The sequence below is a fragment of the Sparus aurata genome, chromosome 10, assembly GCF_900880675.1.
Source record: "Sparus aurata chromosome 10, fSpaAur1.1, whole genome shotgun sequence".
Classification (NCBI taxonomy): domain Eukaryota; kingdom Metazoa; phylum Chordata; class Actinopteri; order Spariformes; family Sparidae; genus Sparus; species Sparus aurata.
Window position 1 is genome coordinate 8,502,117 of NC_044196.1, and position 16,204 is coordinate 8,518,320.

At 43.6% G+C, this 16,204-nt stretch overlaps 2 protein-coding genes across 6 annotated transcripts in view; one reads left to right on the forward strand and one right to left on the reverse strand.

The window, feature by feature from the left end:
- Positions 1-351: 351 nt before the first annotated feature.
- Positions 352-12,590, reverse strand: reeld1 (reeler domain containing 1). Its single transcript, XM_030431534.1, has 5 exons — positions 12,457-12,590; positions 10,505-10,714; positions 3,933-4,233; positions 3,666-3,826; positions 352-3,567 (listed from the first exon to the last, which is right to left on the reverse strand). Exons 2-5 carry the CDS (start codon positions 10,710-10,712, stop codon positions 1,022-1,024), a joined length of 3,216 nt encoding a protein of 1,071 aa, XP_030287394.1. The 5' UTR covers positions 10,713-10,714; positions 12,457-12,590; the 3' UTR covers positions 352-1,021.
- Positions 12,591-15,293: 2,703 nt separating this feature from the next.
- LOC115590265 (uncharacterized) overlaps positions 15,294-16,204 on the forward strand; it is a 36,075-nt gene continuing 35,164 nt past the window's right edge. For 3 of the 5 annotated variants that reach the window (XM_030431559.1, XM_030431563.1, XM_030431560.1), the window contains exons 1-2: positions 15,296-15,403; positions 15,817-15,877. The gene's annotated coding sequence lies outside the window, so the exon portion shown is untranslated. Of the gene's footprint in view, positions 15,404-15,816; positions 15,878-16,204 lie in introns of all 5 variants that reach the window. The other 2 variants (XM_030431562.1, XM_030431561.1) reach the window with 2 other exon arrangements.

Consider the following 16,204-nt stretch of genomic DNA (forward strand, 5'->3'; position numbering starts at 1 on the left):
TATTGTCTGATCTCACTGCAGAAAAACACCCAGGGAAATATTGGCAGTTCATTAGTTTCAACCACACGAATGTTTTTGGACAGATGGCTCTTCTGTCCCATCGTTTGGATAAAGTTATAATAAAATAAGGCTGTGAAATCTCTGCCAACAGACTCTAGAGGCCTTGTGCTGCTTCTAACACACAACCACGTGATTGTGAAATGACTAAGCAACCAGCACTGCCATCTACAAAACCTACAGAAAGAGCCAAAATAAAGAAATACACCTTGTATAATACGGAAGATATATTTTATTATTAAGTGCATCCATGTGACTTAACATGACAGTTTACAAAAACATGAAGTCGTCAAGTGATCAGCAGGTTTCAGTGGTCTTTGGTGATTTCAGTACATGCACATGAATATTGGTGGGACAAAATTCTCATCACAGTGTCACCTGTTAGCATGCTAAATAAGCAGGCTAATTCTACATTAAAAAAATATCTAACTATACAATCATAGAGCTGAAACTGAAACAGCCTGTGTCACTGGTAATGTGTGTTGATACCATTTGCATTTATCTTCCTGGTGCATGTTAAAAACTAAACGTATCCACCAAATGGTGTTTAATCCTAGCATAGTCTGTTAAGCCCCTCCAGGATAAGTAGGCAGATTGTAGTTTTAGTTCCCTAAACATATTAGAAGCAAAACTCTCTAGAAAACAAGACTAAAACTCCTGCTTACATGCTAATTGCCGCTAGAGGCTGAAATGAATAAGACACACAAATTTAAAATTCTGTCCAAGAGTTGACATTTCTCTCTCTCGGACACAGATTCATAAAAACAACCTTGTTTCATTCATTTATGGTCAAGGTTTTAGAAAGCTGTAAGCTAGCTTGGCTTAGGGGCTAAGTTACAAGGCACATAAGGCTACCTAGCTCCCAATGAAAAAGTGACTTTTTCAGTTAGTTACAAAATGCTACATTTCATTAGTACCGTTAATACTTTGGTATCTACAACTGAGAAAATCGGCAGCTTTTATCTCAGTCTCCAGGTGGTGTCAGTATATCGTACTCTGCCAGGAGCACAAAACTGTTGTTTCGGATTCTCCGGACTCTGACCAAATCTCCACACTCCTGGACGTGGATCATCCCTCTTTCTCCTCTCCCATACTCTCTCTCCCTGTCGTTCAGCGTCACCTCTGTTCGCTTGCCACAGGTTTGGCGGTACAGGTATCGTACCCCGACCACCAGCAGCATGCCCAAACCAGCTGAGCAGCCCAGAAGCATGCCCAGCTCCAAGGCTCTGTGTCTGGGGATAATGTCCGGATAATTCCCTTCCTTGTCTGGAGTTCCAGAGGGTTTGGATGGATGTTTGGGTTTAGTATCAGTCTTGGGAAGGTTTGGTTTCAACTCACGGCCAAGATTTAGTTTGAAGTTTGGGTCAAGGTTTGGATGGGGCTCTGGGTGTGGGTGAACCACTGTTCTTGGTGTTGGAAAGTAGTCACTGGGCTCAGGATCAGATGATGCGATGCGGTTCTGGATTAGCAACATTTGACCTCGGGTGAGTTGTTGAGAAGTGGAAGTAAGGGCAAGGTAGAGAGAGCGACGGGGAGCTCTGGAGGGTTCTGGCTGAGAGGAGGTAGACTGGGAGGACAACAAAGGAGAAGAGGTGGCAGATGAGTTGGGGGAAGATAAGGGACCAAGTGAGGAGGAAGAAGATGTTGAGGTAGAGGTAGAGATGGATGGGGAAGGAATGGAGGAAGCTAATGAGGCAATGGAGAAGGAGACGGAAGGGGAAATGGTGACAGAAGAAGGTGTGGGTGAGGTTGACGTTGTGATAGACTGGGAGGTGGTCAAGGGAGACGCAGAAGAAGTTGAAAGAGGAGCTGAATAAAAGAAGGGAGCTGATGATGGATAGTGGGAGATGTGCAAGGAGGGTATGGTAGAAGAGGTTACGGAGGATGGCATAGGTGAGGAAGTTTGGATGGAGAAAAATCGCGGAGGAATGGAAATTGGGGAAGGAGAGGGGAGAGCGGAAGGGGCTGGAGCTGTTTTGGGATGATTTGTCATGGAGGAGGATGAGGGAAGAGATGAGGAAGTAGCATGGGCCAAATAAGTTTTTGTGGACACCAGGGTTGAACTTCCAGTGCGAGGATTAGGCATGGTGGAATTAGGGTGAACAAGGGTTGAAGTAGGCAAAGAAGAAGAAGAAGAAAAAGAAGGAGAAGTTGAGGGAATTGAGGCAAAAATGGGGCTCATGGTTTTGATCTCCGCTTGAGCCTGAAGATCTTTGTTCACCTTTGCATTATCAAGCATTAAAGTTGGGTCAAACCTTGATGTGAAGGGCAGAGGGCTGATGGATCGAGGAGCTACCAAGGTTTGCTTCCATCCAAAGATGTGTGCCAGTGGTGCACTTGTTTGGGAATGGAACTGGGACCATGTTTGGGGGGAGATTCTGGTTTGTCTAGTTTTGGGTTCAGATGTACTGTCTTCAGGCTGATGTTCATGTAAATCACTCATGAGCTGGTAGTGGGAAAGGACATTCAGGAGTTTGCTGAAAATGGACAGGTGGGAAAGGGGGCGGCCCGGAGGGACAGATAAGGTTGTGTGAGATGGGAGAAAGGACTGAAGGGTATGAGATTTGACTGGGACAATAAGGTTTGGTTTCGAAGTTTGGGAGAGTGCAAAGGGAGTAGAAGATTTCTGGAAGAAAGGAAGGATCCCACTTGAAGTTTTGGATGGAGAGGTTTGAACCTGAAGATACGTTTTGGAGTGGAGCAAAGTGTTGAGGGATTGATTCTGGGACAGGTTCATGGATTTTCTACCAGCTTCATCCTTAATTGGACTGATCTGGGATTTGGTATGGCTAGTCCTCCAGGGCTGTGACGAACTATAATCATTTTTGAACTTGACTGAACTAGTTTGGTCCTGGTTTGATATTCTTGGATACTTGGATATATATATTCTTGGGAGATTTGTGGTGTGGAAGCTGTGATTGGTTGAGAATAAAGCTGTGGTGGTTTCAGGATTTAATGTTGTTCCTTTTGTTTCAGGAGCATTCGGCGGTTTTGGATCCTGAAACTTCATCTTTCCCTCTTTTCTTTCGATCTCACCAATGTTCAGGGAGGGGAAGGGAACAATGAGAAGAGAACTCGTTGAGTTTTGCATTTTGATGTTGGGCAAAGGACTGGCAGTTGCTTCCATCCCTCTTGTCTTAGCTGAGGGGAAAAGGGCTATGAAAGATTGGTTGGAGGAGGGGCTCTCTTGAGCCTCATCAGTTACACCTAAAAGGGATCCAGATGTTGCATAAGTGTTAGACTCACTCCCCTTAGAAGAACTTTCAAGAGATCCTAGAGATGAAGTGCTGTTCCTTTCATAGACTGCCCGATTTGTCAGGCGTTGAACTCCAAGGGATGCCAATGTTGCAGAGCTGTTCATCTCCAAGACTGAAAGAGTGACTTCTTTTGGTGTTTCCAGAGATTTGAAGCTTCGGATTTGACTGCTTGTTGTTGTAGGGGGCACTGGGGTAGATGCGGGGTTGACCATCTCATTTGTTAGTTTGTTTGATGCTCCATGGATTCTGAGAGCTGTGCGACAACGAGACATAACATCCATAAAACTTCAGGTAAATGGATGGATAATGAACATGACATTTGATAAATAAGTTCATCATTGAATAAGGTACCTGGCAGAGTCGTAACTCCATCTTCCTGTTGTACAAAATTTGAATTCCTTCCATCCATCTCTGTGGTGTTATGCCCACAACAAGGACTACGACTCCCATCATGCACCACTCTTGACTCAATACCTGCCCAATATACAAAGTAAGACTGCACCACTGTGATGCTGGAATGACAGACAAAGGGGGTTATGTACATTACAGTAGGATTCCTAATGGTACTTGACAGGGTTGTGGTCAATTACCACCCTGAACTGGAAGGTTCATACTTACTAGAACCTGATGTCGCCCATGGGTTTATCAGGAGCCCTCCACACAAACGACAGGTTTCTCTTCAGCTGTTTGTCAGAGTGTGTGAGGGTATCATCCTCCGAGAGGCAGTGCAGGGTGTGCGTTCCAGGGGGATTGAGGGCCCAGGAACCACCCACCAGCACTGGGCCCAGCCTTGTTGATGTGACCCCAGCCCCAAATCCAGTCCTCGCCCTGACTCTGTCTCCAGCCCTGCCTTCGACTCCCTCCACAATGCGAGCCTGGAGCAAGAAACCCATGAAGTCCCGAGAGCTTCGGACAGTCACTAGGGACACAAGTATGGATTCAGAGAAACAGAAGAAGAGACATTACATAACGTGGAGTTGTAACAACTGATTGTTCTAACAAGCTGAGGATGACCATTTGCCGAAACAACAGTCTTTGTAAGATCGAAAATTGGATTTATTTTCGCTTTGAGGGTGCCAATTCTGAAAAAAACACATATATCACCATGGTCAACACATGGCCGATTCGGTCTACCAGCGACAGGTGGTATCTGCATAGTATACCCACAGTTTGGTTAGGTTCAGGCTCTAAAACTACTAGATTATGTTTATGAAAACAGTTTGTTTTCTGCTAAGTCTCATAAATGAAAGTCTTATTCTTGTTTCACCCTGTCTTCCTTTTAATGCTGTTTTTTTTATCACTTCATCCAAGTTCCTCCTTTGATGCTGTTTTTACTGTGGCCTCTAGAGGGCGCTGCCAGTTTTTGCCAGTATACCAGCACTTCATAGAAAGGACAACATTTCTCTTCCTGTTTTTTTCTTAAACTAAACTAAACTTGTGCAATTTGATAGTTAATTTATCTACTTTTGTTAATCTGACGTTACTTTTTTGAACTATAAAGTGTAAGGTCAGGCGCAGTGTCACAAACCGGGCTGCATGGCCATGACAAAGGAAGGAGATGCACACAAGGGACAATTAACTAAGTATTTATCGAAAGAAAAGTAACCTAAAAAAATCACCTAAACCAATCATGGTGTGTGTAGTCAGTGGAATCAGTGGTGTAGTAGGTGAATGCATGAGTGGAGAAGTGTGTGTGTAATGTTGTAAGAAGGATGTACAGAAACCCAAATGCCAAACAAAAGCCGAACAAGGTGTCTCTGGGAGGAGAGCACACAGCTACTGAGCTCCGGGAGAGTGTTACAAGCACCCAGACTCTCAGAGCCAAGTTGGTGCCAATGTTGCTGACGACCCTGCTGATGTCAGAAGAGGGAGAGAGAACAGGGAGGGTCCTCACAGGATCTCCGTCACAACAACATAACACCAACCAAAATGAGAACTACACAATCAATGAAATACTACAGTTATTACAGTATACTTACAATCTGCCAGTTCCAACATCCATTGCCCAAAAAAGCAACATCCCAATCTATAAGGGCCAATTTTAAAGAATACAGAGGGGAAGGGAAAACTGGAGGTGAACAGGGTCCTACTCCATCACTGGAGCCTGAGACAGTGCCTCTGCAACCACATTATCAAGGCCTTTAATGTATCGGATGTCCAGATTACAAGACTGCAGGAACAGAGACCACCTAATCAGCCTCTGATTGGGGCACCGCAAAGAATGTAAAAAGGTTAGTTGATTGTGGTCTGTGTAGACCACAACAGCTGCCACAGCAGACTCCACATAAACTGCAAAGTGCTACAGGGCCAAGACCAAATCAAGGGCCTCCTTCTCAACCACGGAGTAGTTAACCTGGTGTCGGTTAAACTTCTTAGAAAAGAAACTGACTGGTCTGTCAACTCCCTGCTCATCTGCCTGCATCAACACCGCTCCTGCTATTACATGGCTTGCATCCACCTGCAAAATAAAAGAACAGTCAAAACTCTGTTGACCAAACAAACTGAGCCCTGGCCTTCAGCAAGTCAGTGAGTGGTGCCACCACAGATCAAAAGTTCCTACAGAGGCACTGATAATATCCAACCATCCCCAGAAATCTCATAAGCTCTTTCTTCGAAATAGGCTGTGGAAATTTCTCAACTGCCAACACTTTGGCACGCACTGGAGCCACCTGCCCCTGTCCCACCACCCAACCCAGGTAAGTCACAGTAGCATGAGCCAACTCACACTTAGCTAGGTTTAATGTGAGCTTCGCCCAAACCCGCTGAATGTGATAACACCAAGAGTCACTGTAGACCACCAAATCGTCTATATAAACCGCACACCCAGCCAGCCCAGCCATCACACGATTCATCAGGTGTTGAAATGTGGCTGGTGCGTTCCTCAACGCAAACGGCATCACCTGATGAGAATATAGCCCAGAAGGAGTTATAAAAGCTGCCACTTCCTGTGCTCGTTTGGACAAGGGCACCTGCCAGTAGCCCTTCAGCAGATCAAATTTGCTGACATATCTGGCAGCCAGTGTTGGGAAAGTTCACTTTCTACATGAACTAGTTCAAAGTTAAGTTCACAAACTTTTAAATTGACTAGTTCAGTTCATAGTTCATAATTCTAAATTTTGAACTAAGTTCACAGTTCCAAAAATGAACTAGTTCATAGTTGTTGTTTTTTTCAATATGTTGATGCAAGCTATTATTTTTCAAAATTATTGCCACAGCCCATTTAGAACCACAGACAGCTATTATTCTATCAGTTTAATACTGAAGCTGCAGCTCTCCCACAATTTTCTGCAAAACCAGGTTGTCCAGCTGTGGCTGGGTAATGAAGACAATGGAGCCGCTACTGTACGCCGTTAATGTGATTTGGGTGGTAGAGGATCTGTTTTGGCTCGTCTTTTGATTTTTTATTCATATGCACATACCTTGAAAGGCTCGCCGGGTGCTTTAGTTCAATGTGCCGTTTCAGGTTTGTGGTACAGGATAGAGTACAAATTAAAAATTCAAAATAGAATAATACATAAATAAGTAAATAAATAATTTTAAAAAAGAAGAAAGGGAAAAATAAAATAATAAATAAATAGATAGTTCAGACAGTAGCTTCAGGGAAAAACTTTTCATTATGACTCAGTAAGGTACTACTTTTTTTGTTATTTAACTAAATCAGAGATTTAAGCAAAGAGATCAGTTCCGGCAGAAAAGGAGCAAATTTAGGTAGTGACTTTGCAAATTTTTGTTTGTGAATAAAACATAGGATAACAAAGTTCATCATGTGTTCAAGAGCATTATCTTCTGGGTTAACATAGCAAATAACATGTTTAAGGGTCAGAGAATGGACAGAGTTAGCAGCAGCAAAGAAATAAGATCCGACAACATCACTCCAAAACGTTTTAGATATATCACAATAAAAAAACAGATGTGAAGCCTTTATTTGTTTTTGCCTCCATGCTTAGCACATTGATGACGCATGTGGCGGTGCGACTCTGTGGTGGATGGTGTTTCCAGTGTTATATACCCAACAGCCAGATCTTGAACAAAGTTAAACTGTGAGAACGCGCCGTTCACAAACACCAGAATGAACGCGTTCACAGTAACGTATACAGTGCGTTCAGTTCACGTTCGTCCAAAATATAAACAAGTTCATGAACCATCGTTCATTGAATGCGTTCAGGCACCACACTGCTGGCAGCACCCACCTGGTCTACACAATCATCCATTCGAGGCAGTGGAAAGAAGTCTGGCTTTGTCACCGAGTTAGCCTTCTTGAAATCAGAGCAAAACCTAGGTCTTCCATCACTCATAGGCACTAAAAGGCAAGGAGAAGCCCAGCTTGAAGAGGAAGGCACTGCAATATCATTTTCAAGCATATATTCAACCTCAGCATCCAAATATTTCTCAGGTCTCACCCACATCAATGTCATGTTTGACCCAATCAGTGCAGAAGGCATGTCACCAAACAATCCAGGGTACCTCAAAATCAGCTCCTCAAATTACAGAGCTTGTGCCTCTGGCAAATACCAACCAACCCTTCAAGATTCTTCAAGGTCTCTGAATTTTTTAACCGGCCCGACAACACCCCCTCATCATTCTCAAGAACATCATCCAGACACTCACCTGAAACCGCTCCCACTGTACCAACTACCAAGGCAAGACTCAACACAAAACACTGAAACACGTTTAACCACTGTATAAGGACCCATATACTTTGTCTGGAATGGTGAACTCAATCGCCCTCACTAAACTCACGCAGCTCAGCTCTGCGATCACACCTCTTCTTCATTTACCCTGTGATGTAGCCAACATTTGCCTTGTCAGCTCCCCAGCGGCGTATAGCCTATGCCTAAACCCATTGACATAGTAAATTAAGTTAGTGGGTGCATCTGACCCCTTCCATTCATCCTTAAACACAGTGGACCCTGTACAGTATGACCAAACACCAAATCATTTGGGCTAAACCCTGTGCTTTCTTGCACTACCTCTCGTGCAGCTAAAAGCAACCAGGGGAGCCCATCTTCCCAGTCCCCATCAAGTACAGTACGCACGCAAAAGTGACTTAAGTGTTTGATGAAAGCCCTCCAGAGCGCCTTGACTCTGAGCGTGACAAGCTGAAGACTGGTTATGTCTAATTCCCAGGAGTTTTAACACTTGGCCGAACAGGTGTGAGGAAAAATTAGATCCTGGTCACTTTGTGTCACTCTAGGGATGCCAAAAACAGAAACAAACTGTGTCAGGGCCCTAACCACAGCTCTTGCTGTAATGGTATGCAAAGGATAAGCTGCTAGGTACCTGGTGCTTTGACACATAACCGACGACAAATACTTACAACCAGACCTGGCCTTGGGCAGCGGCCCCAGACAATCAATGAGCAATAATCAAATGGTTGACTGATAGCTATAATCGGCTGCAGTGGAGCTGGTTTAATGACCTGATTTGTCTTCACAGTCAGCTGACAAGTACTACAGTTTTTAATGTGAAGAGAAACATCCTTTTTTAGTTGTGGCCAGAAGAAATTACACACAATCCTGTCATAGGTGTTATGGACACCCAGATGCCCTGACCCATCATGGGCCAACTTTAACACATAACCACGAAATTTGGATGGAACTACTACTTGAAAGATGGGATCCCAAACAAAATCCTCCCCATGGGGCACCCACTTTCTCACTAAGATACCATCCTGGAGAAAGTAACCTCTGGCAACACTTTTCATCTCTAGGGGTGTCAGCACAGACCCAAACAGCTGATCCAAAGATTGGTCAGCTCTCTGTTCACTCTGCAGTTCACTGTGGGATACAGACAAAGGAAAATCTGGCAAACATGGCAAAACAGTGTCAATCTCCCCAGGAAAAACTTGAGGAAAGCACACTGCACTTTCATCAGGATGTTCTGTCTCTGAAGGAGAAAGGGGGACTACTGGAAGGCGCCCTGCACTTTCAGGTGGTTCTTACTCCAAAAGAGAGAGGGAGACTGCTGGAGGTGGTGGACACTTCACCCAAACACAACTGCCTGCCAGATCGTTGCCCAGAATTATACCAACCCCCTCTATTGGCAACGCTGGTCTCACACCCATCGGAACCTCACGCTGCACCAATTCACAGTCTAAGTTCATCTTATGCACTGGGACAATGACTACGTCCAAGCCCATTCCTCGCATAAGGATTTTGTCCCCAGTATCAGTCCTCTCAGAGAAAGACAAAACGGATTCCAAAACATATGAATCAAAAGCACCAGTATCTCTCAAAATCTTAACAGGAACTTGAGTGTCACTACCAACCTGTGATACAAACCCATCTGAGATAAAAGGCAGATAGGACTCATCAATGGCACCAGTCATGCCAGATTTCCCCCCACTCTTGTTGCCACGCCCCCACATCCACAGGGCCTGAAACACTCACAGCCTGCCTATAGCATGCTGCTTCTTAGCTGACTTCCAATGGCCTGCCTCACGGCAAAAGTTACACACATCCTCTCCCTTCTGCAGTGCTGCCTGGAACCCCTTACCTGAGGAAACGCCAAAACTAACAGGTGATCTACCACCCTCCTTTCGCCCAACAGGCTCCCTTCCAGGCTCACCAGGCCAGCCATTATGAATGAGCACATGCTCATCAGCCAGCCCTGCAGCCTCAGCAGCAGCTCATTAAGATATGTGGCAACCTGACTGGGCAGAGTGTCTTTAAATTGCTCCAGGATGACCAAATTGCACAAACCCTCAAAGTTATCACCACTTGAGGCTACACACCAACGATTGAAATGATTAGTCATCTCCCTTACAAAGTCCTAAAACGCTGGCGATACGCCTCTGGGACCAACTCATACGCCTTCAATACAGCAGCCTTGACTGATTCATATGTGAGGTCACAGCCCAAAGACACATATGCCTCCTTTGCTAACCTAAAAAAGTAACCTAAACTAATCATGGCATGTGTAGTCAGTGGAATCACTGGTGTAGGTGAATGCATGAGTGGAGAAGTGTGTGTGTAATGTTGTAAGAAGGAATCCAGAAACCCAAATGCCAAACAAAAGCCGAACAAGGTGTCTCTGGGAGGAGAGCAACAGCTACTGAGCTCCAGGAGAGAGTTACCAGCACCCAGACTCTCAGAGCCCAGGTGGTGCCAATGCTGCTGAGGAGGGATACGGAACTTTGTGATTATTGGTTAATTAACTAGTGAATTGGTTGAAAACTAGTTGTCCACTACCTGTAACTAACTGTCCGGGCAGGTAAGAGGAGGCAGATGTGTGCAGGGTGACGTGGCTCTGCTGTGGGTCCAGGGGTTGAGCCCGGATGTGGCCTGGAATCATCTCCTGACAGGAGGCGTGGCTGGCACCGTGGGAGAATGACTGGGTGGATGGAGCCAGACTCAATAAAACCACCACCACCCTGAGACAGTGGAGGGCGGACTGCATCTCTACACATAAACACAGCAAAGAAACACAATGGAGACAATTCTCTGGACTACTGCAAACTGAAATCTCATCAGATCAGTTCCTTTTAAAGCCTAAAATAATGTTTGTAATGTCATTTTAAAATGAAGAAATAAGGTGCTGTGGCTTTTTCATGCTGAGTGAACGATAGAGAACAAGAACATTAGTGAAAGGGATATTCCGGTGTAAGTTTAATCCATGGCCTAACACACCGTGAAACTGTGTTAGACTCCCTCTCGAGAGATCAAGTTAGCACTAATTTATGGAGTTTTATCAACCTCAGAAACGACCGCACGACAACAATACACTGCAGTAAATAGATCCAAATATAAACCGCCACCAAAAAGCCACAAATAATGCTCAGAACAGCACCAAACTTCAGCAACAGTACAAATAGGGTCTCAGCACATAGTCCGGGGCATCTAACCTCCGCTAGCTTAGCTGGATTTCTACTGAAAAGCTGACTAAATTTACCACTCTTCTGCAGCAGCTTCCTGTTGATGGGAAGTCCCGACGAGTCGATTACCGAGTGCAGTAGAGTTCCGCGGCTCATGGATGAAAATGTATGATTATGGCTCCATGGAAAAGCAATCAACATTCATATGTGTCTTACCTGCCAGTTTATAACAGTTATTATCGAGAGCGGACAGGGAAAAGAACGGAATTGAGCATTTCTAGCCACACTCGGTAATCGTCGCGTCGGGACTTCCCCGACCCGGAAGCTGATGGAGGAGAGTTGAACTCTGTTTTTAGCTTCCCAATAGAAATCCAGCTAAGCTAGCGGAGGTTAGATGCCCCGGACTATGTGCTGAGACCCTATTTGTACTGTTGCTGAAGTTTGGTGCTGTTCTGAGCATTATTTGTGGCTTTTTGGTGGCGGTTTATATTTGGATCCATTTACTGCAGTGTATTGTTGTCATGCGGCCGTTTCTGAGGTTGATAAAACTACGTAAATTAGCGGTCTGCTAACTTGATCTCTCGAGAGGGAGTCTAACACAGTTTCACGGTGATTTAGACCATGGATTAAACTTACACCAGAATATCCCTTTAAGATGGTGAATGTTAGTTTTGTGGCTTGCTGATCAAACTGAGGTGCAGGACAAGTTATGTGTTCATAATTACAAGCGAGATAAGAAGGACACTTTGTTGTAAAGCTATAAAGTTAAGAGTATATGGCTTCTGTGTTGAGTAGCTGCTGCTGACTGTCTCATTGTGGCTGCTCGCTCTGATAAAACTATGAATTACTGCTTTAAACAAGATTTGATTGGCTGTTACTGATGTAATGTTCTCAGAAAATCTGTTATCGTTGTGCCCAAGATTCACTGCACACTAACTTTATTTCAGCCATCTGATTTTAAGAGTGGTTGTTTGATTTCAGTTTTAAAATGCACAAACATTTCAATACAAGGCGTGTCTCTCTTCTTCACGATCAACAGGGATGGAAAGGAACGAGATGTGACATTTTAAAAAGATAAAAGTAAATTAATAAAGAAAAAATAAGTTAATTTAGAGATGTGCTGTTGACTCTGGTGCAGCATGAAGTCAGCAAAGTATCTCGTAACTAAAGTTTTAAATAGCAAAGAAAGGGAATATATAAAGAAAACGTCAGTACTTGAGTAAATGTACTTAGTTACACTCCATCACTGGTTTACAAGTGAATGAATGAATGAATGAACAGTGCAGCAGTGACAGAAACACTTGAGTGGTCGAATTAATCCATCTTTACCTCGACGAGCAGCAACCGGCAGGACGTGAAGAAAATCTCAGCAACCTTCTTCTTCTTTTTCGTCTTCTTCTTCTACTTCTTCTTCTTCTTCTTCTTCTTCTTGCAGTCTTCAGCTGTTGTTGCTGGGAGCAGTGAGTGTGACTTTAAGATTTGTGTGTGAGGATGAGCTTGAAGTTTGGAGGGAACGAGGGGTCCAGGATACGAAGGGAGGGTGTAGATGTAGAACCAGAAGATATAGATCTGAACACGTTACAGGCAGTGTGGATACAATTATTATGTGTGTGTTTACAGGTAATGCCAAAGTTGCTTATTTTTTTATTATGTTTTTCTGCCCACTAACTAAATGTTTATACTCTATAACTCTATTTATGATGATGAATTTGATTTTCTTGGTTGTAAGCGACACAATTAGCCAAAATTCAAGTTATTTTGATAGTCAATTATCGATCATTCTTATAAAAAACATTCCCCTGCTCCACCTTCTCAGAAGTAAGAATGTAAATTTAATAACTTCATAATTCAAACTTTATGTTTAAAGCAAAGAATGAATTTATCTTCAGCTGGTGTTCAACCACAGACTTTATTTCAGACAAGTGTTGAATCCCTTCTCAACACAGGCCAGGCTAGCTGGTTAGCATGCCAACTTCAGTAGTAACTTTTCAACACAGACGATTTCTTCTTAAATTCTTACATTTTGTACTTTCAAGTATCAGAAATGATGTTCTGGCAGTAAATATACTTGAAGATGTGATAGCCTGTGTAATGAATTTTAGTTTAAACATTAAAAAAATCTAAATATAATTTTAAAAACAAACAAAACAAACGATATGTCAAAGCCGTCGGCTGCTCAGTTGCATTGCTGCTCGAGGCTCCCAGTCTGTGGAGTCAGCCCAGGCCACTAGCTGCACGGCTAGCTGAGCTAACTAGCTAACAGCAGCATGTATAGCAACAGAAAGCGCATATAGTGAGCAGCCGTTAGCAGTTCCCCTGGTGATGTGCCGCTTCCTGTTTGTTCAGGTTGACCTTTGGTCGGTTCTGACATGTTGGACCTTCACAACAAGAACTGCAGCGAAGCGATCCGATTTCTGAGACTCAGTCCTGCACAACAAAGCGACGTAACAATGAGGGGCTGAGTGTGTGTTACCCTGCGGCAGGAGAGGCAACATACAAGGCAATTTTCTCTTCTTCACAGTCACCAGGAATAGAAAGGAACGAGATGTGACATTTTAAAAACTGGTTCGTGTTGTTTTACACTGTGGTCGTTTACAAGACAAGAGCACCAAGTGTAGGATTCTCAGTGTCTCTTTAGACCCCGAGGCTAAAATGTCTCTGGAAACATACTGTTGTATGAGTTCCGACACAAAACGAGGCCGTCGTCTGCAGAACTAATCATTCACGTATTTCAGCTGTCATAAAACAGGCCCCAGAGAGGTTAGCTAAGATGGTTTCAATAGTCGACCATATATCAGATATTCAGCATTTTCCTAATGATTGGAATCATAATATTTTATTAGATAGAGTAAATTGATAAAGATAAAATAAGTTAATTTAGAGATGTGCTGTTGACTCTGGTGCAGCATGAAGTCAGCCTGAAAGTCTGAAATAGCAAAGAAAAAGGTGGGAATACTCAAGTAAATTACAAGTAAATTACAAGTAAATAACGCTCCCTGTTTGTTCAGGTTGACCTTTGGTGGTTCTGACGTGTTGGACCCTCACAACAAGAACTGCAGCGAAGAGATCCGATTTCTGAGACTGAACCCTGCACAACAAAACGACGTAACAATGAGGGGCTGAGTGTGTGTTACCCTGCGGCAGGAGAGGCCACATTCTTTTCTAGACGGGGTTTTTCTATGAGATCAGGATCCCCCCCACCACCACACACACACACACACGCACACACACACTCTAACAGGATGTACACCAGCTGTGGCCGCCTCCCTCCAGGATCTCTCAAACACTTCACCTCTTATATCTGTTATTTACTTTTTGCCTCAAGTTGTCATCATCACTGTTCAGGTGTCTGTCTGTCTGTGAGAGCGTAGAAGGAGAGTGACATCATAAAATATGAAACATCGTCTGCTCCTCATTTTGGTCGAACGAGCCCCTCATTACAACCGAAACGGCAGGAGAGTAAAATAAAATGTGGCACCAGCTGATTACAGACTCAAAAACTGATGTTACTCAGTGGCTTAATTGCATTGTGGGTAATGTAGGCATCCAACAGTGACAATGTTGATGATCTGATATAAAAAAAAAACAATGAATCTGATGTATTTTGGATCACATCATAGCCTGACGTAGGCTATCAAAGATAGGCTACATGTAAAAATGAATTAGCATTTTATGTCAGTAGGCTATCAAAGGAAGGCTAATGGATAGGCTAACTTTTAACTGTAGCCTATCAAAGGAAGGCTAATGGATAGGCTAACTGTAGCATTAGCAACATCTTTAACAAAAGATAAAATAAAAGTTTTTAAGTTATGACGTCTGAGGAGAAACTGGCGTTAGCATGCTAACCAGCTAGCCCAGCCTGGTCCAAAGCTCCTGAGCTAGCGATGCAAGCACCAAACTCCAGCTAACTCCAACGCTAAAATTAGCTAACTAGCTTACAGTAGCAACAGCTAGCAAATGTTAGCGGTGACTCTTGTGTTAGCTGCCTCCTGTTTCACTCAGGTACCCCTCCACAGCGAGGCTACTCTCAGAAGACAGTCCACCTCTGACCCAGCTCCTGTCACAGGTGAGCTCACCTGCTCTGATCACCTCCTTCTAGCCCCTCCCTCCCTCCTGACACCTCCTGACACTGTGACTTCTGTACATTCACATCAGATAACAGCCTGTTTATGAGAGGAGCACATCTGAAGGAGTATGTTGGAATGTTTGCAGCCTCATGTTGATCACAGAGCCTGCGCTGTTTCACCTGAAGACCGCGGGACCACGTGTGCGTAATGTCAGTACTTTACTCTTTAATATGCCGATATTTGACGACATTTAGTCAAGTGTGCGCCATTTAACAAATGCCGAATTAACCACAAGCAGCCGGTGTTTTCAACGCATTCACGGATGTAGACTTAAATATCACTGGATTATTTTGACAGTGAAGAAAACATAAATATTGGATATTTCTAAGGCGAGTTCTGGAGGCGATTTTTTTCCCTATGATTTCCAAGCGTTTATTTGTTTGTGTTCATTCGGGATGGATGTGTGACGCAACAGTGACGGATGATAGTTACTACCCGTTAAATCACCTGTGGCTAATTAAACCAGTCCGACTGGATCATCTGGGTCGATCCAGTCGGACTGACACCTGCTTTGAATTATTCATAGTCGAGTTTTCAGCTGATGGATGAATATTTGTTGTAGAGGAGGAAACACACAGAAGCATCAGAGCAGAGGAGAGAAGAAGACATCCAGCTGAGCTCAGGTGGGTCAGCACCTATATTTATATATATGTATGTATATATTTGTATATATAAGCACTTTAAAGTGTCTTTAACGTCATTCTGAGTGATGACCTCGGTGGTGCGCAGATGCCAGCGTGTATTCACTGACACAAACACTGGATTTAATCCAATCCAATCCAATCCAACTTTATTTGTTTAGCACTTTAAAAACAACCAAAGTGCTGTACAGAAAAAATAAGACATCATAAATAGAAAGACATAATTGCTCACATAAGGCGCAAAATACAACAATACATTAAAAGGCATAAAACATGAGTAAAAAACGCAATAAAGGAATCAAAATAAGT